The sequence below is a fragment of the Erythrolamprus reginae genome, chromosome 10 (genome assembly GCF_031021105.1).
Source record: "Erythrolamprus reginae isolate rEryReg1 chromosome 10, rEryReg1.hap1, whole genome shotgun sequence".
NCBI classification, from domain to species: Eukaryota; Metazoa; Chordata; class Lepidosauria; order Squamata; family Dipsadidae; genus Erythrolamprus; species Erythrolamprus reginae.
Genome location: NC_091959.1, coordinates 2,085,687 through 2,111,648, shown reverse-complemented (window position 1 = coordinate 2,111,648; position 25,962 = coordinate 2,085,687). Strand labels below are relative to the sequence as shown.

At 42.0% G+C, this 25,962-nt stretch overlaps 2 protein-coding genes across 2 annotated transcripts in view; both read right to left on the bottom strand.

The window, feature by feature from the left end:
* The window catches only part of MTMR10 (myotubularin related protein 10), a 780,230-nt gene that overhangs the window by 182,342 nt on the left and 571,926 nt on the right, over positions 1-25,962 (bottom strand). The window lies entirely within an intron of this gene.
* Positions 1-25,962, bottom strand: part of THSD4 (thrombospondin type 1 domain containing 4) — a 169,437-nt gene that overhangs the window by 113,326 nt on the left and 30,149 nt on the right. Inside the window, exons 4-6 of the mRNA XM_070762735.1 lie at positions 25,177-25,625; positions 14,251-14,692; positions 7,043-7,142 (exon numbers count right to left, since the gene is read on the bottom strand). Coding sequence (XP_070618836.1) covers positions 7,043-7,142; positions 14,251-14,692; positions 25,177-25,625 — 991 coding nt within the window. The remainder of the gene's footprint in view (positions 1-7,042; positions 7,143-14,250; positions 14,693-25,176; positions 25,626-25,962) is intronic.

Genomic DNA, 25,962 nt, shown 5'->3' with positions numbered 1-25,962 from the left:
ACACACAGCTCTTACTACAGCAGTCGTGGAGAAAATAACAGAAATTTATATACCGCTTCACATTGAAACATTTAAATATGTTAAATAAGATCCAGGAGGCAAGTGTTTTTAATAGGAAACTGAACCCAAGAACAAGGGGACACAATCTGAAGTTAGTTGGGGGAAAGATCAAAAGCAACATGGGAAAATATTATTTTACTGAAAGAGTAGTAGATCCTTGGAACAAACGTCCAGCAGACGTGGTTGATAAATCCACAGTCACTGAATTTAAACATGCCTGGGATAAACATAGATCCATCCTAAGATAAAATACAGAAAATAGTATGAGGGCAGACTAGATGGACCATGAGGTCTTTTTCTGCCATCAGTCTTCTATGTTTCTATGTTTCTAAATAGCAGAGAGAGAGAATCAGGCTTCTGGCTCCCTCTTGTGGCAATCGGTAACACTACCTCTTAAAGCTATAGTGTTTCAATACGTTTAAGCATACATTGTTAGTTTGTTTTATATATTGCCAGACCCAACCAGTTATGTACATAGTAGTAGTACCAACCAGTTAGTAGATAGTACTAACACTCTCAAAAAGCCATTTCCAATGGCATCCAATGGACCAACAAAGCCTTAAATAAAAACCAGTTCTTTTGTCTCTGTTTTTATGAACCAATTTGATCAGCAACAGAGATTAGGGGCGGCTCACAACAAGATAAAAACAATACATAATAACAAATCCAATACCCACCAATCCAATTACAATTTTAAACTAAAAAATTCATAAAAAACAACCCCAGAATATTAAAAAACATGCACACAATCAATCTAACACCAAAACAACATGGGCAAGGGGGAGATGTTTCAGTTCCCCCATGCCTGACGGCAGAGATGGGTTTTAAGGAGTTTGCAAAAGGCAAGGAGGGTGGGGGCAATCCCAATCTCAGGGGGGAGCTGGTTCCAGAGGGTCGGAGCCACCACAGAGAAGGCTCTTCCCCTGGGTCCCGCCAGACAACATTGTTTAGTCGACGGGACCCGGAGAAGGCCAACTCTGTTGGACCGAACCTGTCACTGGGATTCGTGCGGCAGAAGGCGGTCACGGAGATATTAGAGATAGATAGAGGTATGTGAGTAAACCTTGGCAGCCGAACAGAATCCCACTCAAATACGTTCTCAGCACCAGGTGATCCCCTGTCCCTTAACCTCACTTTGTTGTGATGTAGCTTTTCACAAGGAGCCATTAATGGACTTTTCATACATATGTTAATGTCTTTGAGGGGGGGGGACTCGCTTGTTATTTCTCTCATTCGCCTCAATCCGATTGCTGTAACAAAACCCGGGTTTCATTATAAACTCCCCCAAACTATTTATACAGCAGCTTCACGTCCTCAGATATAGTTGTGTGAAATTTCCTCGGCCTGAATGTGGTATTCATTGGCATTGACCTGTAAGCATCGTTTATTTTTTCCCCCAGTTCTGGCTTCTGGTGAAATCTGGATAATTTCCCTTCAGTCAAGATTAGGGAAGGTTGAGAGTTCACCTCTAAGCTAAAATAGCAGGAAACAAAAAACCCTTTTATGAAAGGGAAGATTAGCCAAGGTTTGTTTACGGGATGAAAAAGGCGGCTTTTTTTAAGATCGGCAAACTGAGGGATACAGAGGTGGAGAACTCATAAAGAAAATCAGGATTATGTCCATCCTATAATCTGGATAAACAAGAATTTGGTTTTCAAAAGATGTGGAGGGTTCTTTTATTTAAATATTGCTTTATGAAAAGCCCAACGTTGCGAGATGTGTTCAAAATAAGACTTTTGTAAAAACATAGACACATAGAAGATTGACGGCAAAAAAAGACCTCACGGTCCATCTAGTCTGCCCTTATACTATTTCTTGTATTTTATCTTAGGATGGATCTATGTTTATCCCAGGCAGGTTTAAATTCAGTGACTGTGGATTTTTCCTTCCTTCCTTCTTTCCTTCCTTTCTTCCTCATTCCTTCCTTCCTTCTTCTCTTCCTTTCTTCCTTCTCTTTCTTTCCTCCCTCCCTCTCTTCCTCATTCATAAAAACATAGAAGATTGATGGCAGAAAAAGACCTCCTGGTCCATCTAGTCTGCCCTTATACTATTTCCTGTATTTTATCTTAGGATGGATCTATGTTTATCCCAGGCATGTTTAAATTCAGTTACTGTGGATTTACCAACCACATCTGCTGGAAGTTTGTTCCGAGCATCTACTACTCTTTTGTAGACTGAAATGGGTGATGCAGCCTTGTCATGATTGACATCTGCCAAGTTTGTCATCAAGTGTCCAGCTTTACTTGCTAAAGTTGATTTATGTAATTATTTAATTTTATTTAATTAATTTTATAGGACGCCCTTCTCCAAGTGGGACTCATGGCAGATTACAAGAAGAAAGAGACACAATAATAAAAAAATACAATTATAAAAAATACAATTTAAAAACCCAATGTTCACCATTCATATATCATACAATCATAGCTACTGGCCAGAGCAGAAAATAACACCCAACGGCCACAGACCTGCTGTACAGAGCTGTGTTTTTAAGGCCTTTCAAAAAGCCATGAGGTTGGGGGCCCATACAAATCTCCAGGGAAAGTTGATTCCAGAGGACCGGAGCCACCACAGAGAAGGCCCTTCCCTGTGGCCCCGACAGGACCTGGAGAAGGCCAACTCCATGGGCTCTAATCAGTCACTGGGATGTATGAGACAGAGAATGGTCAAGATATAATCTAATATACGGTATCTTGACCTTCCTAAATCATGACTGCTCTCCACAAGTTCCCAGATGTGGAGAAAGCACAATTCCAGATTATCCTCATGTTTAAATCATTCAACATTCATTTTCCTGGATGCTTCTATCCATAAGTTTCTGGAGCTGTCTGCCTTCGTCCAAAGGAATTTTCCTTCCCTCTTCCAGGTCCTTCTGCTATGAGGGTCGCCCAGAAAGTAATGCACCACTTTTTTTTTCTCGGACTACAGTAATGGTACGAATGCTAAACTTTAGATGTACATGACTTGAATTGTCAGGAGTGTGTGGTGTAAATTTTGCATTTCTTCAGAGAGTGTAGCTGCAGCGGTGTTTCGAAATGGCGTCTGTAAGGGATGTACATTACACGCAGTAAATTTCTCACTGCGGAGAAAGAAACTGTTGGGAACCTTCACAAATGTTTGTGTACAGTTGATGGAGAATCTGCAGTCGACAGAAGTACGGTTAGTCGCTGGGAACAGAGGGGGAGGCCATTGCAGTGGAGACATGGCTTCGTGAGCAGAACAAGGAGTAGTACCGACAGGGCATACACGCCCATGTGTCTCGCTGGAGGAAGGCCGTAGAACAGGAAAAATTGGGACTGTATAAGAAACATCATTCTCTCTTGTGTATAAGTTTCATTGTGTTCAATAAATGATCATTGAAGAAAAAAAATGTGGTGCATTACTTTCTGGGCGACCCTCGTACTATTTGCAAAGGCATACCCATGGAAACCTATGGAGGATTTCTTTCGCGTACCCAGCCCAAATTGCAGGCAAACATCCCAATTCCTCCGTCGACCTTTCTCAACTCACAGATTCCTCACCAGGAGAACTTCTGTGCCTCGCTCGTCTCTGGATTTGCTTACAAAGCCACATGCGCTACCAAGAAATGGCAAAAAACGAGGACTCTCCACGATTGACCTCTCCAGGTTCCTAAGAGGCCAGTAAGGGGCATCCATAAGTGCACTGGTGTGCCTTTCGTCCCCTGTCCAATTGTCTCTCCTTTCTCTCACCTATCATATATATTCTCTTCCTTTCATATATCCTCTCCTCTAAGTTCACTCTCACCCTCTTTTATATTATCACATGTCTATTTTCTTCCTATGTATTTGTGTATTGGACAAATGAATAAATAAAATAAAAAATAAATAAAGTGCGTTCGATTAATTTCCTCCAAGCATGAAATCAGGCGTTGTTTCTTTCACACATGCTTCAGGGCAACTTTGGAGGTTTCAATCCCACCCTTTACGCAGATGTATAATTTCACTTGGGGGGATTAACGATAATTGACTGCGCTAATGCAAAGCTGTCTATCTTTGTGTCCACGAGTTCAGGTTTCCTTCGAGCGACTGTCTCAAGAGAAGAAAGAAGAGCTATTGTGCTGAGAAAGGCAGCGATCGCATTGACAGGTGCTTGACCCTCCTTGGATCACCAAAGCTCAAGGTACTTTCGGTTGACATTTCTCAGGACCTTCTCCTGAAGCTGAGGAATTTATCCAAGTAGAGCCCTTTTCTCCTCCGTTCCTTTTGTTGGGGGTCCATTATTGGTGGTGTTGACAGAAGAAATGCACACGCAGTGAAAGCATGAAATGGGGGGGGCTGAAAAATTGACACCCAAACAGATGTTGCGACAAGGTTTTTTGGAATCTGAAACTCTGGACCTTGAGACTCCAAAGCCTGGCCTGCCTGGTGCAGGGAGAGAAAATAAACTTTGTCGGACAGAGATCGACAGAAGTAGCTTGCAGTGCTGCACTCTAACCACTGCGCCACGGAGGCTCCTTAATAATAATAACCCAAAGTCATGTTTTACCTTTTTTTACTTTAACTTCAATTTATTGTTTAAAAGTCCTTAACCTGTATGGGTTCCCTGCCCTTCATTCCTTCATCCTTCTTATTTCATAGGGCTCCCCATAAATGTATTGGGGTTCAAAACCCTTTGGAGAGCATTAAAATATCTTGAATTTGCATGCTTGAATGCATGTCAGGAATTCCACAAATTTTCCTTGATCAAAGAATGGCTTTTTAGGTTTCTGGATATCTTGCCGAGGAGGAGTCACACTTCAAAACCCATAGCAGGTGAATTCAAGTTAGAAATTCTCAACTGGTTGAATTTAATGAGAAATGAATATGACACTCCGCAGTCTGCATTGGTTGCCGATCAGTTTCTGGTCACAATTCAAAGTGTTGGTTATGACCTATAAAGCCCTTCATGGCACCGGACCAGATTATCTCAGGGACCGCCTTCTACTGCATAGACACAGCTACCAGTTAGGTCCCACAGAGTGGGTCTTCTCCGGGTATCATCAACTAAACAATGTCGCTTGGCGGGACCCAGGGGAAGAGCCTTCTCTGTGGCGGCCCCGGCCCTCTGGAACAAACTCCCCCCAGAGATTAGAATTGCCCCCACCCTCCTTGCCTTTCATAAGCTACTTAAAACCCACCTCTGCGCCAGGCATGGGGGAATTGAGATACCCTTTCCCCCTAGGCCTTTACAATTTTATGCATGGTATGTCTGTATGTATGATTGGTTTTTATTATAATGGGTTTTTAATTGTTTTTAGTATTGGATTATTGTTATATGCTGTCTTATTATTGCTATTAGCCACCCCGAGTCTCCGGAGAGGGGCGGCATACAAACCCAATAAATAAAATAAAATAAATAAATAAAATAAAATAAACTTAATGGGATTAGTTTTCATTGGATTCTTCTCTTCTATCACAATAAAATTGCAATACAAGACAAACTTTTGGCAGTCCTCCATGAACCCGCCCAAGGAGTCCCAACCAAGTTGTCTTCTTCTGTTTCATGGTTGTTGACAATATCTGGAGAATGAGAGCTTGTAGGCCCATAATTTCTCAAGGCATGGCATAACTGGACTTCAATGTTATTTATGACCTTATTTCAATTTATGGCACTGAGAATAACCTTGAAATGGCCTGTAGTGCGACGGTGAAAGGAAACACAGTTCTGAATCTATCTTTTGATGAAACTTTCTGAATGGGTTCCCTTATTTATTTGGCGGGAATGCCTGGGTCCTCATCAAACTCCAAGGAAAAATAGAAAGGACGATAGGAAAGAAAAGGAAAGTGTTCTGCTAAGTAAATTATATGGCTTTAGAATCCATTTCCATGTTATGTTAGTGCATACAGGGCACACGTTCAAAATGACAGCCCTGGGAATAAATGCCAACTAAGGTTGTAAGCTCTAAATTTTGTGCTGAGCTGGGCCCGTTCCACCTATTGCATTTAAAAAATACCGAATTTTGGGGTTATTTTTAAAGGGAAAGATCCAAAGGTGGTTTTTTTTTTCCTGACTGCTACTTTTCCAACTTGCAGTTCATAGTTTTCTTCTGGATTAAACTCCGCAGTTCCCTATCAGGCTGACCTCCAAAAATGCATAATATTATTTTAATTATTATTATGTCCTGCAACATGAAGATACAGTGGTACCTCTACCTACAAACTTAATTCGTTCCGTGACCAGGTTCTTAACAAGAAAAGTTTGTAAGAAGAAGCAATTTTTCCCATAGGAGTCAATGTAAAAGCAAATAAGGCGTGCGATTGGGGAAACCACAGGGAAGGTGGAGGCCCTGTTTCCTCCCAGGAGATTCCTAAAGAGGCCCCACAGAGGCTTCTCCCGGCCTTTTCTGGCCCTGTTTCCTCCCAGGAGATTCCTAGAGAGGCCCCATGGAGGCTTCTCGCCGCAGCCTTTTCCGGCCCTGTTTCCTCCCACAAGATTCCTAGAGAGGCCCCACGGAGGCTTCTCCCCAACTTTTCCGGCCCTGTTCCCTCCCAGGAGATTCCTAGAGAGGCCCCACAGAGGCTTCTCCCCACCTTTTCCGGCCCTGTTTCCTCCCACGAGATTCCTAGAGAGGCCCCACGGAGGCTTCTCCCCACCTTTTCCGGCCCTGTTTCCTCCCAGGAGATTCCTAGAGAGGCCCCACAGAGGCTTCTCCCCACCTTTTCCGTCCCTGTTTCCTCCCACGAGATTCCTAGAGAGGCCCCACGGAGGCTTCTCCCTGCCTTTTGCAGTTACAGTTTCGGAAGCTCGGGTTTGCAAGTGGAAAATGGTTCTTGAGAGGACACCCGGTTCTTATCTAGAAAAGTTCGTAAGTAGAGGCGTTCTTACATAGAGGTACCACTGTACTCTCAGTTGGTAGAGGATAGGTTGGGAGATGAAATATTTAAATAATCCTTATCCATCATTACCATCCCCAATGAACGACATCATAAAAAGTGAAGGAGCTTGGACGTACAATTTCGACCAAACCAGAGGTGTGTCTTCTTACCTTCAGCAAATGGCTCCCACTCGTAGAAACGACCCATAAATGGCTTGTTGTTGTACGATGCGCATTGCACCTCTCTGATGTTTCTGTTCTCAAGGCAGGCCTGTTAAATAAATGGTGGGATCGATACGTTAGCCATACGTTGCCTTTCGTAAGCTCCTTAAAACCCACCTCTGTCGTCAGGCATGGGGGAATTGAGACTTTCCCTTCCGCCTAGGCTTATAAAATTTATGCATGGTATGTCAGTATGTATGATTGGTTCCTTAAATTGCGGTTTTTAAAATTAACTTATTATTTCACTGAAAGAGTAGTAGATCCTTGGAACAAAGTTCCAGCAGACGTGGTTGGTAAATCCACAGTAACTTAATTTAAACATGCCTGGGATAAACATAGATCCATTGTAAGATGAAATACAGGAAATAGTATAAGGGCAGACTAGATGGACCATGAGGTCTTTTTCTGCCATCAGTCTTCTATGTTCCTATGTAACTTAAATATTAGATTTGTTTACATTGTGTTATTCTTGTTGTTAGCCGCCCCGAGTCTACGAAGAGGGGCGGCATACAAATCTGATTAATAAATAATAAATAAATAAATATTTAGAATTTAGGGCCAGGGCACTCATCTCATGGATTAAAAACTTAAAATAATCCAAAACCGTATACTGTATTACTGTATTTTTCAGAGTATAAAATGTACCAGAGTATAAGTTGCACCTTAGTTTTTGGGGAGGAAACTAGGGAAAAGAATCTGGTGACCAGGTATTCATCTGGCCAGCATTCTTAGTCTGGTCAGCTTCAGCATATTATTTTATCCCTTGGCTGAAAAAAAAACTTTATTTGGAGAGAATAACAATGAAAGAGCGAATGCTGGCTGGGGAATTCTGGGAGTTGAAGTCCAGATATCTTCAAGTTGCCAAGGTTGGGAAACACTGACTTAGGGCATCATGGAGAAGAAATGAGCTCGTTAGATCCGTTGATCGTCTCTGAGACCCTCCCAAGCCTCGGGGCCCGAGTTATTTTGAGCAAATTCTTTCAATAAAGTCACATACTTGGCTGTTCCTTCAGCTACAGGCGCGCTCTCAGAAAATATGCTTTTTAAAAACCCATCCAAATATCCCTCGTCTCTGAAGTCGTATTTATAGAAAACGCATGTAAAGCATGAGACACTTTGTTGAAAGAGAAACCAGTGAAACGTTATTTCCATTGGACAAATTCTGGCTGAAAGTCTGAAAGCTTTCGCTTACTGAGAAGTAACCTTCTGGCTCCTCTGCTAATTGCATCAGACAAAGCTGTAATATTACTACCACTACTGGTAGTACTGCTGCTGCTGCTATTACTACTATGAATAGGTAGGTAGGTAGGTAGGTAGGTAGGTAGGTAGGTAGATAGATAGATAGATAGATAGATAGATAGATAGATAGATAGATAGATAGATTAGATAGAGAGAGAGAGAGAGAGAGATTAGAGAGAGAGAGAGAGAGAGAGAGAGAGAGAGAGAGAGAGAGAGAGAGTGTGAGAGATATTTGTAGAATTTCATGGGTATATGTATATGTAGATTGTTCTGAGTTTGGGTTTTACCCTGTGTAATATTTGGAGTGTTTTTGCGACGTTTCAGCGAAATCACATTCACCATCATCAGGCTGAAGTGATTGGCTTCGTGCTGTTTTGAGTAGGGTTTGTTTGCAAGCAAACCATATTCAAAGCAGCACAAACACATTAACATTTTCCCCCAGGGTCTTAGGCAACCCCTGCGAAACGGACGTTGGACCCCCAAAGGGGTCCCCACCCCCAGGTTCAGAACCACTGAGGGTTATTCAGAACTAGTCAGAATCTGCTGAAACCTAATTCTGATACTAGGCATTAAACCAATATATAATGACATCCAAGATACTTTGGGGGAAAGTTGATAACTAAAGTTGACAACTAAAGAATGAACAGCTGTGATTTCACTTTGTTCTGAACAATAATAATACAAATACACGCATGCACCTATTCTAATAAAAAGAAAAGGTGGTTTTATGCTGAGGGCTCCTATAATTTCTCAGAACTCAGTGGGGAAATAAAATATGGGAAAAGCACCAGGAGTTTGGGAAGAAATCTAAGCAGGGTGAGACTTTGTTCAGCATAGAATTCCCATTCTGGGGCTATAAAATAAAATAGCAAGCTACAAAATAAGGCAATGTTCAATCGTTTTTGCATTGTGACCAAGAAAATAAATGGATGCAGCTACATGGAGCTCAGGAGTTGAATTCAACCCCAAAAAATAAGCATCAGGAAAGTCTTTAAAACGAATACATTATGGATCGACCGGGAAATTCCAAATAAAAACTCTCAGTATTCTGAGCAGAGTCAGGTTACAAGCGGTGTGCCACAAGGGTCTGTTCTGGGTCCTATTCTTTTTAATATGTTTGTGAGTGACATAGGGGAAGGTTTGGTAGGGAAGGTTTGCCTATTTGCCGATGACTCTAAAGTGTGCAATAGAGTTGATATTCCTGGAGGCGTCTGTAATATGGTAAATGATTTAGCTTTACTAGATAAATGGTCAAAGCAATGGAAACTGCAGTTTAATGTTTCCAAATGTAAAATAATGCACTTGGGGAAAAGGAATCCTCAATCTGAGTATTGCATTGGCAGTTCTGTGTTAGCAAACACTTCAGAAGAGAAGGGTTTAGGGGTCGTGATTTCTGACAGTCTCAAAATGGGTGAGCAGTGTGGTCGGGCAGTAGGAAAAGCAAGTAGGATGCTTGGCTGCATAGCTAGAGGCATAACAAGCAGGAAGAGGGAGATTGTGATCCCCTTATATAGAGCGCTGGTGAGACCACATTTGGAATATTGTGTGTTCAGTTCTGGAGACCTCACCTACAAAAAGATATCGACAAAATTGAACAGGTCCAAAGACGGGCTACAAGAATGGTGGAAGGTCTTAAGCATAAAACGTATCAGGAAAGACTTCATGGACTCAATCTGTCTAGTCTGGAGGACAGAAGGAAAAGGGGGCACATGATCGAAACATTTAAATATATTAAAGGGTTAAATAAGGTCCAGGAGGGAAGTGTTTTTAATAGGAAAGTGAACACAAGAACAAGGGGACACAATCTGAAGTTAGTTGGGGGAACGATCAAAGGCAACATGAGAAAATATTATTTTACTGAAAGAGTAGTAGATCCTTGGAACAAACTTCCAGCAGACGTGGTAGATAAATCCACAGTCACTGAATTTAAACATGCCTGGGATAAACATAGATCCATCCTAAGATAAAATACAGAAAATAGTATAAGGGCAGACTAGATGGACCATGAGGTCTTTTTCTGCCGTCAGACTTCTATGTTTCTAGGTTTCTACATTCTGCCAATCTTTCTGCTCTCAACAAAACAAATATTCTTCTAAAGTTGACTGTCTGAACACACCCCTTTTCCAAACACCGAATCGAAAAGAGAAACAGCACAAAATTGTAACGTGGCTTCCTAAATTCCATGCAATTTAAACCGACATATAGATTTTTCAAAGAGACTTTTCTTCAAAGGGTGGATAAATTTCACATCCGGGCACATCAGATTTTCAAGGAATTCCTTCTTTAGTTGAAATGATCCAAGAATCAAAGATGAGCTGGGTGGTTTTATCATAATTTTAAAGTTGTGCAAGTCGAAAAACAGCCGGTGCTCAGATCTTTGGGGAATGATTAAAGATAGAGATGGCAAAGAATGTACGAGGGTCGCCCAGAAAGAAATGCACCACTTTTTTTTTTTCTCAGCCTACAGTAATGGTATGAATGCAAAACTTTAGATATACATTATTTGAATTGCTTGCACACATGGGCAGAAGCAGGATCTGGATAAATGAGGATGTCTATAGACTTAGCCCAGATTTTATATACAAGAGGCTGAAGAATAGAATAGAATAGAACAGAACAGAATAGAATTCTTTATTGGTCAAGTGTGATTGGACACACAAGGAATTCGGAGAGGGGCGGCATACAAATCTAATAAATTGAATTGAATTAAATTGAATTGAATTGAATTTGACTTTGGTGCAGATGCTCTTAGTGTACATAAAAGAAAAAGATATTTTGTCAAGAATCATGTGGTACAACACTTAATGATTGTCATAGGGGTCAAATAAGCAATGAAGAAACAATCAATATTAATAAAAAATCTTAGGATACAAGCAACAAGTTACAGTCATACAGTCCTAAGTGGGAGGAAAAGGGTGACAGGAATGATGAGAAAAAACCCTAGTAGAAATTAGTGCAGACTTAGTTAATAGTTTGTCAGTGTTGAGGGAATTATTTGTTTAGCAGAGTGACGGCGTTTGGGGAAAAACTGTTCTTGTGTCTAGTTGTCTTGGTGTGCAGTGCTCTGTGGCGACGTTTTGAGGGTGGGAGTTGAAACAGTTTATGTCCAGGATCCGAGGGGTCAGTCAATATTTTCCCCACCCTCTTTTTGACTCGTGCAGTCAACAGGTCCTCAATGGAAGGCAGTCCCACATCTCATTGCACTTGGTTTGTTCCAGTCTGAATTCTCAAAACTCTTCTTCTTAATCCAGCAAGGAAATGAATGAACAATCCTAACGCCTGGTTGTGCATTGTTCTGGAATTCCACCAGCAACCCAGCCTTCCATGTACCACGATGGATTTTTTCCCCCTGCCGGGACACATCTTCACATCTGGCGAGCGACGACATTTCCATCTATTTTCACAGCTCTTTCTAAGATATTTTTTATTTGCTTTAATTATTCCATCCCTTTCCCGTTGAGCGTCCCACCGGGTCCTATTTATCAACGGGGGACTGATCAGACAGCTCTCGCCCTGTGCCGAATACAACTTCAAGTGTTTCTTAAACAATGGACAATTAATCTTAATTTAAAAGTTAAAAAAACCAACCATCACCCTTCCAGAAAGCCCCGATCTTTAAATGTGTTTTCAGAAGCATGTAAACCAAACCATCTACGCTGAAACTGTATAGGATCCAACGTGTCACTCATGAAAAATGAGTTCTGCTCTGCATGAAAAAAACATTAAAACTATAACCGCAAGGAAATGACCTAATGGAGGAAAGCAGATTGAGTTAATTTGTTATTAATTAACTGCCCCAACCAGAATCCAAGGGGGGAAGTGACCCAACACTACAATTCCAATTAAGAGAACTCTTCCCCACCCTGATAAATTATATTAACCATGGAGAATGTTCCAAATAAAAGAAAAAAAACTTGGTGTTCTCTCCACGCTAGCAGGAGCCCTTCAGATATTTCGTCTAATAAATTAAATTACTGCCTAAATGTATGTTCTGGGAGATCATGTAGAAGGTGGATAAACACGGTGGATTTTTCCAAGGTCCAACGCGAGCCCACCTCCTTCTCTTCTTATGATTCGGTGCTTAAACTATTCATCCAGGGCACAAGGAGGTCATGACCCCCAACTGGGTAGCAGCTGAATCCAGGATGGGCTGCCCCATAACTATTTTCTTAAAGATGTTTTTAATAAGAAGAGGGCAGGAGAAGTGGAGACAGAAAGGAGCTACCTGTAGGTTCGCTTAAAAAAAAAAATAAAGAAAGCAAAGTCGAAGAAGTTTGTAATGCTCTGGACAAATATTCCGATAGAAACTCCGTATATTGCACAGGTCAGAAGAAGGCTTGGGAAGATATTTGTAGATCCCTCACATCCTGGACATAAGCTATTTCAGCTTCTTCGCTCAATGTGGCCGATAAGGTCCCACAGAGTTGGCCTTCTCCAGGTCCCGTTGACCAAACAATGTCGTTTGGCGGGCCCCAGGGGAAGAGCCTTCTCTGTGGCGGTCCCGGCCCTCTGGAATCAACTCTCCCCGGAGATTAGAACGGCCCCCACCCTCCTTGTCTTTCGCAAATTACTCAAGACCCACCTTTGTCGCCAGGCATGGGGGAGTTAAGACATTCCTTCCCCCTAGGCCATTACAAGTTATGCATGGTATGTTTGGGTGTATGTTTGGTTTTTATAATAAGAGTTTTTAGTTGTTTTATTAATTGGATTGTTACATGTTGTTTTTATCGTTGTTGTTAGCCGCCCCGACTCTGCAGAGAGGGGCGGCATACAAATCCAATAAATAATAATGATGATGATAATAATAATAATAATAATAATAATAATAATAATAATAATAATAATAATAATGGCGCTACAGAGCATCCTATGCCAAAACAACTAGACACAGTCAGTTTTTTTCTCTTGTGCCATCACTCTGCTAAACATCTAATTCTCCCTGTACTGTCTGAGGTCTATGTATATTTACCCACATAGGCTTATTCTTTTTTAAAAAAAAAAATATTTATTAAGTTTCTACATATAAAAATAGAAAGAAAAGAAAAACAATTTAAGCAAACAACATACAAAGAAAAAAAGAGAGGAAAAAAAGGAAAATGGACAGACAAATGGGCATATAAACTTAAACAACATATAAAACGTATTCAGTTTCAGTGGTGCTCTATATATGCACATAGATAGTTATTTGCCTATCATCAATTAATATTTTCTTTCACTGCGTACATATATTTATTTGTTATATAGAAGACACAGTTTGTCAACCATATTGTTGACTATCACTATCAAGCGACCTAATATTAGGTATTTGTATCTAGTGTGGGGAATTGTGGGTTTGTTTTCTTTAGTTCTGTATATTATGTTGTATTCATTTTTGGATATTTCTATTCTATTCTATTCCTATTCTATTCTACTCTTCTCTACACTGTATTCTATTCTGTTCTATTCCATTCCATTCCATACATTCTATTCTATTCTATTCTGTTTTGTTCCATTCTATTCTATTCTGTTTTGTTCCATTCCATTCCATTCTATTCTATTCTATTCTATTCTATTCTTGACAAATGTATTGTTTTTATATGTCCATCGAGAACATCTGCACCAAAGACAAATTCCTTGTGTGTCCAATCACACTTGCCCAATAAATAATTCTTTTCTAAAGAGGGGGGTGGGTGTTAAATAAGATTGGCTTATGAACAAGCCAATAAATGTGGAATTACATGTACGTAATATTGGAAGGTATATACGTGTTAAATTTGTATGTGAAGGTGGAGAAAAATAAAAACAATTGAGGAAAAGACATCAACCCAATTCCAGAGGGTCAGCGGGCTTTCCTTTCTGCCCTGCAAAATTCCTAAGCTCAAAACAAGAATTTGGTGGTCAGAAAGCCTGGAATGGCCGGAGCAGAAAGGATGACTTACATTCGTATTGCAGAGTCTATGCTGCTTGTAGGCCCCAGTGCATACAATTGCAGCAGCTGGCTGAGTGGACATCTGCCCTTGGACGGGTGGATGAGGTGCTCCAGGGAGGTGCCTGCTCCGTTCTCCGCCCTGGAACAAGCTTTGCGATGCCGCTGGGAAGGATTGAAAATGGGAGGCCGGCTGTTGATAGAAAGAGCCACTGGCCACCTGAGTCCTGGCTGGAGAAGACCGGTGGTCCCCTGGGTACGTTCCTCCAGGATGGTGGTGGGAAGCGCTGCCTGGATGGGCAAATGTCCCTTGTTGGCTGAGTGCCGGTTGCACGGACTGACGTTGTTTTCGGGGCTTGCGTGCCGATTGTCCGGTGTCGGTCTGCAACGGGAGGATGTAGGGAACTTTTCCATAGCCGTATTTCCCAGGTCCAATGGCGCTTTTATTTCGGCCTCTGGAGGCAGAGAGAGAGGAAGAGGAAGGAGATCAGACCAAGCAACCAACAGCTTCAAGACCAGTTCCAGATCCCATCAGCCAAATAGCAACCCAATAGCTTTCACTGTTTATTCCCCGGTAGCTTAGAGCTATAGAGTATTGCATAATAGAACAATTAGACACAAGAACAGTTTTTCCCTGAATGCCCTCACTCTGCTAAACAAATAATTCCCTCAACACTGTCAATCTATTTCCTAAGTCTGCACTACTATTAATCTTCTCATTTTCCCATCATTTATTTATTTATTTATTTATTGGATTTGTATGCCACCCCTCTCCGTAGACTCGGGGCGGCTAACAACAATGATAAAAACAGCATGTGACAATCCAATAATAAAACAACTAAAAACCCTTATTATAAAACCAAACATACACACAAACATACCATGCATAACTTGTAATGGCCTAGGGGGAAGGAATATCTCAACTCCCCCATGCCTGGCGGTATAAGTGAGTCTTGAGTAATTTACGAAAGACAGGGAGGGTGGGGGCAGTTCTAATCTCCGGGGGGAGTTGATTCCAGAGAGCCGGGGCCGCCACAGAGAAGGCTCTTCCCCTGGTGCCCGCCAAACAACATTGTTTAGTCAACGGGACCCGGAGAAGGCCAACTCTGTGGGACCTTAGCAGTCGCTGGGATTCGTGCGGTAGCAGGCGGTTCCGGAGATAATCTGGTCCAATGCCATTTCTCACAAGTGACTGTACAGCTGTAACTTGTGGCTTGTATCCTTACAATTTATATTGACTGGTTCCTAATATGATTGGATTGCTTATCTGTACCCAGACTATCATTAAGTGTTGTACCTTATAATTCTTGATGAATGTATCTTTTCTTTTATGTACACTGAGATCATCTGCACCAAAGACAAATTCCTTGTGTGTCTAATCACACTTGGCCAATAAAGAATTCTATCCTACCCTATCCTATTCTACTCTATCTCTACTCTACTTTGCTCTCTATTCTATTCTATTCTATTCTATCTCTACTGCACTCTCTATTCTCTATCCTATATATTCTTCTATTCTCTATTCTATTCCTAACTTCTATTCTATTCTATTCTACAGTGAATGCGTGAATCCACTCACAAAAAGCTTGCAAGAAAGCAGAAGTACAGAAGATGTTCTGCATGGACCACAAGTCTATTTAGACTGAACCTATGCAACGCACCCTCTTGCTCATAATTCTCCTATTAAAAGGGACAAATTGAGGACAATTCTAGAGAGCAGCCTATGGTTCACTTTTCAAACTTCCAACCAGTATCTCCACAGGCTTCAAGCAAGCTTTGTAGGGTGCAGCAAATACCAAACATGGATCACATTATTTGTTTGATGAAGTGGGGTTTTTTTCCCCCCTATGCCTTGCAGATAAAGTTTATCCACAGAGAATGCCAGTGAAAGGAACGGAGGAGGGGGCAGAGAAGAATCCTTTGCTATCATCAGAAAACAAGCTACTGTTTAACAGATAACACATGTCGAAAGGCAGGCATGCACCAGATATAACTGTGAGGACATCTCACGAGGCTTCCAGACTTATCTAAAACAGGAGTTTTATCTCACTGATTAAAAAGAAACAGAAAGTAAGCTGCTAGTATCCCTCCCTCACCCACCCCCAGACCTCACAAATATATATATATATATTTCCTATTAGGCTCCAGAAGCTACGGTTAATCTCGGGTTGAGGCGCCAAGAATTGCGAGTCCCAAAAGTGGTAGAGTTAGCATGAGATTGACAATTTCTTCAGCCAGGAAAGGCAATTTATTTTGTGAGTAAATGGAGAAATGGTCACAAGCACACACACACACACACAACCAGACAACCATAATTGTCTGGTTTGGTTCTGCAACCCAACAGGACCGACACAGACTTCAGAGGAATAATCAGAACTGCAGAAAAAAACAATGGCTGCCAACCTGCCTTCCCTTGAGGACCTGTAGACTGCACGAGTCAAAAAGAGGGCTAGGAAAATATTTACTGACCCCTCACATCCTGGACACAAATTGTTTCAACTCCGACCCTCAAAACGTTGCTACAGAGCACTGCACACCAAGACAACTAGACACAAGAACAGTTTTTCCCCGAATGCCATCACTCTGCTAAACAAAGAATTCCCTCACTACTGTCAAACTATTTACTAAGTCTGCACTACTATTATTACTAGTTTTTTTCTCATCATTCCTATCACCCATTTCCTCCCACTTAGGACTGTGTGACTGTAACTTGTTGATGGTATCCTAAAAATTTAATTAATATTGATTGTTCCTGATTGCTTATTTGACCCCATGACAATCCTTAAGTGTTGTACCTCCTGATTCTTGACCAATGTCTCTTTTTCTTTTATGTACACTGAGAGCATCTGCACCAAAGACAAATTCCTTGTGTGTCCAATCACACTTGGCCAATAAAGAATTCATTTCTATGTTTCAGGCTGGTTCTCTCTCACATTTTCATAAGGAAGGGCTAGCCCTAATCCTAAAGAAAGTTCGTGCAAAATGATTCAATTGCAGCCATCAAGGTAATGCGCGGGTGTATTATCCCACAATATTGGTGTGTGTGTGTGTAACTGTGTCACGGGGGATTTGAATCAGCATTCCAAAAAAAAAAAACAATAGTGAGGAGGGAGTTGTTTTAAGAAAAAAAGAAACCGGGTTTAATATTGCCTATTGGATGCCAGGATCTACCTTGGGCATCGTGGCGCTGTCAAAACCAACTATGCAAAATCCATTATTTTAACAACCAGGCGGGTGGAAAGGACCTTTGATCAATTTCCTCCATCAGATATGACGGAGTCCAGTTTCCTCTCTCCCCAGGCCCTTCCATCCCACCCACCCCGCTCAGCTACTACTGTTCTCTTTCTCCGTGGTGTAAAGTAGCAGAAAACACTTTTCTTGAATGTGAGCTGAGCAGATAGACATCGGGAGCCAACGTTTCGTTTTGCTCCATTGCTCCTCTCGGAATTCCAGCTCCCTTCAGGACGATTAAGAGAAAACCTCAGACCCTCATCGCCTCCCTTCATTCTGGGGGGGGGGCAGCAATCTGACACCCCAAAACCACATTCAGCCTTGAAATTCATTTTCCTTCTAGCTACTGAAGTCCTGCAAGTGACCACAAACGTTGTTCAAGGGTTTATGCATAATAGAATTTATATATATTCTATTCCTATATTCTTTATATTCTATATATTCTATTCCTATATATTCTTTTCTATTATTTCTTAGATATATTTTACTATGAGTATCTCCTCTATAACCTTCATCATGTATTTTACTATGTGTATATTGATATATACTCACTAAAACCCTCATTGTGTATTGGACAAAATAAATAAATAAAATAAAAATAAATCCTGCTCTGTGGAATACACAGAAAACAGGGGTTGAAGTTCTTATAACTTTTTCAGAAAATAGGGCAGAAAAATACGCCCACTCAATCTGTCTGGCATCCCAATTTTATGGCCAGGCTTCTAACAGGAGATTTTATTTTCAATACGACTAAACAATGTCGTTTGGCGGGTCCCAGGGGAAGAGCCTTCTCTGTGGCGGCCCTGACCCTCTGGAACCAGCTCCCCCTTGAGATTAGAACTGCCCCCAACCTCCTTGCCTTCCGCAAACTCCTTAAAACCCACCTCTGCCATTAGGCATGGGGGAACTGAAATATCTTCCCCAGGCCTATACTGTTTATGTATGGTATGTTGTGTGCATGTTTTTTAAAATTATGGGTTTTTAGCTTTCTAATTATTGAATTTGTATTATATATTGTTTTCTGCTGCTGTTGTGAGCCGCCCTGAGTCTGTGGAGAGAGGCGGCATACAAATGTAATAAATAAATAAAACAAATTTAATAAATAAATACCCAAAAACCAGTTGGGGTGCAAACTCCAGGCAGAAGATAGACACACATTCCACAGCAGAACAAACTAGATTGGCAGGAAGGAAATTTAAATTCAAGCCCACTGAGAACTTGCTAGTTCCTTCGTTACAATTTTTCCCCTCTGGTCTCTCCACCCCTTAGAGGATATTTTTTTAAAATGTCTTCAATAAACTCTTCCCATTAATATTTTTCATTAGCAACGGAAAGAGGCTTAATTCCTGCCAACGTAGGTTTTGGGTTTTTTTAAAGATAACTTTACCCACCCAGCTCATTGGCCTCCCATAAATCTTTCTGACAATTGCCTTATTTTTTCCTCTGCAAAGGGAAGTTCCATGAAGAATCTGATTCAACTACAAACCTTGTACTAACCTTTGGCTGATAATAGACCCAGAGCTCCTACTGTATGAGGGTTACACAGTAAGTAACATTTTTTTTAATTCAACAATTATTTTTTGAACACAATGAAACTTACACACAAGAAAGAAGGATGTTTCTTCCACACTCCCTATTTTTCCACGTAATCTCCATCCCATTCTGTGGTCTTCCTCCAGCGAGACACAAGGGTGTTTATGCCCTGTCGGTTCCCCTCCTTGTTCTGCTCATGAAGCCATTTCTGCCCTGCAATGGCCTCCCTCTCTGTGCCCAGCGACTAACCGTATTTCTGTCGATTGCAGATTCTCCATCAACTGTACACAAACGTTTGTGAATGTTCCCAACAGTTTCTTTCTCCACAGTGAGAAATTCAATGACGACACGCTGCTTGTAACGTACATCCCTTACAGACGCCACTTTGAAACACGGCTACAGCTACACTATCTGTCTGAAGAAACGCGAAATTTACACACACACTCCTGACAATTCAAATCATGTATATCTAAAGTTTCGCATTCATACCATTACTGCAGGCTGAGAAAAAAAAATGTGGTGCAAATGTGGGCGACTCTCAAAAGACAAACCACCAAAAGACAAAGTACCTCTACCTAAGAAGGCCTCTACTTACGAACTTTTCTAGAAAAGAACCAGGTGTTCAAGATATTTTTGCCTCTTCTCAAGAGCCATTTTCCACTTACAAACCCGAGCCTCCGAAACTGTAACCGGAAAAGGTGGAGAGAAGCCTCTGTGGGGCCTCTCTAGGAATCTCCCGGGAGGAAACAGAGCCAGAAAAGGCGGGTAGAAGTCTCCATGGGGCCTCTCTAGGAATCCCCTGGAAGGAAACAGGGCCGGAAAAGGTGGGGATAAGCCTACGTGGGGTCTCTCTAGGAATCTGGGAGGAAACAGGTCCAGAAAAGGCAGGGAGAAGCCTTCGTGAGGCCTCTCTAGGAATCCCCTGGGAGGAAACAGGCGGAAAATGTGGGGAGAAGCCTCCATGGGGCCTCTCTAGGAATCTCCTGGAAGGAAACAGGGCCGGAAAAGGTGGGGATAAGCCTACGTGGGGTCTCTCTAGGAATCTGGGAGGAAACAGGTCCAGAAAACGTGGGGAGAAGCCTCCGTGGGGCCTCTCTAGGAATCTCCTGGGAGGAAACAGGACCGGAAAAGGCAGGGAGAAGCCTCTGTGGGGCCTCTCTAGGAATCTCCCGGGAGGAAACAGAGCCAGAAAAGGCGGGGAGAAGTCTCCATGGGGCCTCTCTAGGAATCCCCTGGAAGGAAACAGGACCGGAAAAGGCAGGGAGAAGCTTCTGTGGGGCCTCTCTAGGAATCTCCTGGAAGGAAACAGGACCGGAAAAGGCAGGGAGAAGCCTCTGTGGGGCCTCTCTCGGAATCTCCTGGGAGGAAACAGGGCCAGAAAATGTGGGGAGAAGCCTCCGTGAGTCCTCTCTAGAAATCTGGGAGGAAACAGGTCCAGAAAAGGCAGGGAGAAGCCTCCGTGGGGCCTCCTTAGGAATCTCCTGGGAGGAAACAGGGCCTCCACTCTCCCTGTGGTTTCCCCAATCGCACACATTATTTGCTTTTACATTGATTCCTACGCAGAAAATTGCTTCTTTTACAAACTTTTCTACTTAACAACCTGGTCACGGAGTAGTGGTAGTGACCTTCTACGTGACAGGTGAGGGCAGTAGTAAATCCTTCTTCCAAAACCAACATCTTAATCCGGGATGACATGATGTCATATAGAAGACAACCATCCACCCATCCTTTCATCTACTACCACGGACCGAGGTCAAATAAGTATGGGTCAAGTCTGTCTTTGTGTTTGTGCGTGCTCAGTTTCACAGGTTCACATCTGCAATATCTAGGACCAATTCCCTCTGCCTGCGTGCGTGTGCTTTGGAGTATTATTTATCAAGCAGAGGTTGGGGTTTTTTGCAGAAGTAAGCCTGGGAAGAACGCCAGATGTGCATTTCTCCTTCAGAAAGTCATCTGTTACTCATGAAGAAGTGGAAGCAGCTTGCAGGAGATGTGTTGCCTCTGGAAAAAAAATTGCAATGTTTGATGGAGCCCCTGGGTCAGATTTGTTAGAGAGGCCAAACCTCTACAGTTCCTGTCACATCTACGGCTCTAGAGGTTGGAAGGATTTTCCGAGCAACGTTGCATTAGGTACCACTTGGGAAATCTCCTTCAACGCAAACGGCCAAAACATCCTAGAAAAAGACTCTAGAAAAAGTGCAGAGAAGAGCAACAAAGATGATCAGGGGACTGGAGGCTAAAACATATGAAGAATGGTTGCAGAAACTGGGCCTGGGTAGTTTAATGAAAAGAAGGACCAGGGGAGACAGGATAGCATCTTCTAATATCTCAGGGGTTGCCACAAAGAAGAAGGAGTCAACCTGTTCTCCAAAGCACCTGAGGGTAGAACAAAAAGCAATGGGTGGAAACTAAACAAGAAGGGACTTAGAATTTAGGAGAAATTTCCTGACAGTCAGAACGGTTGATCAGTGGAACTCATTGCCTCCAGAAGTTGTGAATGTTTCAACACTGCAAGGTATTAAGAAGATGTTGGATAACCATCTGTCTGAAGTAGTGTAGAGTTTCCTGCCTAAACAGGGGGTTGGTATTGTCTAAAAATATCCAAGCATCTTTCTTTCTTTCTTTCTTTCTTTCTTTCTTTCTTTCCTTCTTTCTTTCCTTCTTTCTTTCCTTCTTTCTTTCCTTCTTTCCTTCCTTCCTTCCTTCTTTCTTTTCTTCCTTCCTTCCTTCCTTTCTTGCCTCCAGAAGTTGTGAATGCTCAGAAAACACTGGAAGTTTTTAAGCAGATGTTGGATAACCATCTATCTGAAGTAGTGAAGGTTTTCCTGCCTAAGCAGGACTAGAAGACCTCCAAGGTCCCTTATAACTCATTATTATTATTATTATTATTATTATTATTATTATTATTATTATCATCATCATCATCATCATCATCATCATCATCATCATCATTATAACTATCAGGAAAGCTTCTCAACCGATCGGTATGGTTTTAAGTTACGGTTTCATGTGAGCCACCCCAGAGTTTAGGTTTTAAAATGGACAACCATGTCGATACTCTAAATAAATAAACTCAACGCAGAATTAAGACGAAAACATCCTGGTAGGGGTTCCCAGCTGGAGACACTCTGTAAAAAAACACTCACTTAACAACATTTTCCCTTTTTTCTGCCCTCTAATTGCATCCACCAACTATTTACTTTATCTCTTGGAAGTTCTTGCAAAAAAAGAAAATCCAACATAAATTGTGCTTATCGCGTTAAAAGCTTTTACATTTCACTTCATTTTTGTTTTAATCTTTTTCTCCACTTTCCAACTCTCTCTTTGCTATTGCCAAGAAAGCAGCTGAATATTGTCCTCCGCAGGAGGGTCAACCAATCATTTTTCAAGGCCCTTTAAAAAAAAAATTAAAATAAATTCAGATCCACGATTGAAATGCCTGGGTTTTGCAGCCTATTTTGATGTGACCATGATACAGCTGTATTAAAGACACCGAGGAGAGATTCCCAACCTATAAACTTACAGCTCTTCCCCATTCCCTGTGGATCCCACAATTGATTGCACAGATCCCAACTGACCATTTGGGATTTCCACCGATATCCCTGGTTATCAAGTCGCCAGAAGGAAGGTTTTTTTGGAGAAGGCTTTTTTTCCCCCGACGATGTCAAACCTTTCAACACCACCGATAACACAGCTACTCTCCAAAAAGACCTTGACTTTGTGTCTGAATGGTCAAACATCTGGCTACTCCAAATCTCAACCAACAAATTCTCTGTCCTACACATTGGAAAAAAGAATCAGAACACCAAATACAAGCTGAGTAGGCAAGACCTTACAAATGACCCTCACTCCGTAAAAGACCTTGGAATTCTCATATAAATGACCTAAGTGCAACAGCATCGCCAAAAAGGCTTCAAGAGTTGTTAACTTAACCCTATGTAGCTTCTGCTCCAGTAATCTCACACTACTAACCAGAGCATACAAAACTTTCGCCAGACCAATCCTTGAATACAGCTCATCTGCCTGGAACTCACACCGCATTTCGGACATAAACACCCTAGAAAATGTCCAGAGATACTTTACTAGAAGAGCCCTCCACTCGCAATAGAATACCCTAGGTTTAGAAAGCTTAGAACTACGTCGTCTTAAACACGACCTAAGCATAGCCCATAAAATCATCTGCTACAACGTCCTTCCTGTCTGGCTACTTCAGTTTCAACCACAACAACACACGAGCACACAACAGATACAAACTTAAAGTAAACCTCTCTAAACTCGACTGCAGGATATCTGAGTTTAGTAACCGAGTAGTTGATGCCTGCAACTCACTACCAGACTCTGTAATATCATCAACAAACCCCCAAAACTTTACCCTTAGATTGTCCATTCTTGACCTCTCCTGATTCATAAGAGGTCAGTAAGGGGGTGTGCATAAGTGCACCAGCGTGCCTTCCGTCCCCTGTCCTAATGTTTCTCTCTTACTAGTATCATGAATATAAATATTATTATACTTTTGTCTACCACCAATATGTAGAAACATAGAAACATAGAAGACTGATGACAGAAAAAGACGTCATCATCCATCTAGTCTGCCCTTATACAATTTTCTGTATTTTATCTTAGGATGGATCTATGTTTATCCCAGGCATGTTTCAATTCAGTTACTGTGGATTTATCTACCACGTCTGCTGGAAGTTTGTTCCAAGGATCTACTACTCTTTCAGTAAAATAATATTTTCTCACGTTGCTTTTGATCTTTCCCCCAACTAACTTCAGATTGTGTCCCCTTGTTCTTGTGTTCACTTTCCTATTAAAAACACTTCCCTCCTGGACCTTATTGAAGCCTTTAACATATTTAAATGTTTCGATCATGTCCCCCCTTTTCCTTCTGTCCTCCAGACTAGACAGATGGAGTTCATTAACGTGACAAAACAAATAAAAGAAATTAAATAAAATTATAAATTCTCATTCGAAGAACGAGGAAGAGTCCTTATTTGCCATGATTTGTTCCATGCGAAGTGTTGCTTCTGACTTTCCTTTGCCAAGGGTGGGAGAGAGATTTCATTTTAATGCTCCGAGCATGCAGACATCTGCGTCTGAGATCGTTTGATGTCGAGTCCTTTCCCGACAGCTATAAAACTTAACGGGACAAGTCTGCGCCTGACTGCTCATCAGTTCCTCCTGCAACCGTTCTGCAACCTACATTTGGAGGAAGACACATCCTGACACTAAAGGAAGTGTAGTCAATTCTCCGAAGTATTCATCTATAACTTCTCACAGAAACGCCGTCTTGTCTAACTAGTTTACACATTGAGAATGAAAGAAAGAAAATTAAGAAAAATGCCATGTGTCAATACCTACCTGCAATTAAGTGAATTAAGAAAAAGCTTCAAATTGACCAGCTAAAAGCAAAAACAAACAAATTGGTCTCCAAGAAACAGGTAGGAGGGGAAAGGTTTTATAATAATAAGGGGGCCAACCAAGTAAAGGGCCTGCTTACTGCACTCATCCATAAGGTGGACCTTAGTGTTGACCTCTGGAATGTGAAGAAAGGAAAGGAAAGGAGCCATAGCTTTAACTATTAGATTTGTATTGTACTGTTTTATTGCTGTTGTGAGTCGCCCCGAGTCTTTGGAGAGGGGCAGCATACTAGTCTAATAAATTATTATTATTAAGGAGGAGAGAGAGAGAGGAAAGGAAGGAAGGAAGGAAGGAAGGAAAGAAAGAAAGAAAGAAAGAAAGAAGGGAGGGAGAGAGAGAGGGAGAAAGAAAGAAAGAAAGAAAGAAAGAAAGAAAGAAAGAGGGAGGGAGGGAGGGAGGGAAGTTAGGAAGGAAGGAAGGAAAGAAAGAAAGAAGGAAGTAAGGAGAACTAGAGAGAAAGAAGGAAAGAAAGAAAGAAAGAAAGAAAGGAGGGAGAGAGGGAGAAATAAAGAAAGAAAGAAAGAAAGAGGGAGGGTGGGAAATTAGGAAGGAAGGAAGGAAAGAAAGAAAGAAAGAAAAAAGGAAGGAAGGAGAACTCGAGAGAAAGAAGGAAAGAAAAAGAAAGAGAGAAAGAAAGAAAGAAAGAAGGAAGGAAAGAAAGAAAGAAGGAAAGAGAAGGATGGAAGGAAAGAGAAGGAAGGAAGGAAGGAAGGAAGGAAGGAAGGAAGGAAGGAAGGAAGGAAGGAAGGAGTACCTTCTTTCTGATTTGGGGCTATGCCTTCGGGACTGCGAAACCTGAGTCCCCCTTGAGGAGGTCCCTCGGCTCCAGTAGCTGTCGTTGCGCCCTCCTCCTCCTCCTCCTCCTCCTGAGGAGAGGGCAGCCCGGGCCGGCTCCTCATTTCTGTGCAGGGGCACCGAGGTCCGGATGGCCGAGATGACATGGCCTGAGAAAGGAGGCCGGGAGTCTTCCGGAGGGAGTTGCTGGAGATGAGCCAGGGCCCTTCCGGGAGCAGAGAAGTGCCCAGGATGGTGGGAGGTCCGGTCGTAGTAGTATCCGGGAAGGCAGGGCCGCATCTGCACCATCACGCCACCACTGCAGCTCCTGGAGCAAGCTGACCAGGGTCCCCAACTGCCCCAAACCCCAGGGACTCCTCCACTCTCGTCTTCTGGGTCGACGCTCCCATCTTTTATCCTTTGGGGAACCTACGAGGGAGACCAGAAGAGATGAACATCCTGATTTCAAAGGAGAGGAGGTCAAGATAGTGGAATTTATTTTATTTGTATTGTGAGACCCCATTTGGAATAATACTGTGTTCAGTTCTGGAGACCTCACCTACAAAAAGATATGGATCAAATTGAAGGGGTCCAAAGACGGGCTACAAGAATGGTGGAAGGTCTTAAGCATAAAACGTATCAGGAAAGACTTCATGAACTCAATCTGTAAAGTCTGGGGGACAGAAGGGAAAGGGGGGACATGATCGAAACATTTAAATATGTTAAAGGGTTAAATAAGATTTAGGAGGGAAGTGTTTTGAATAGG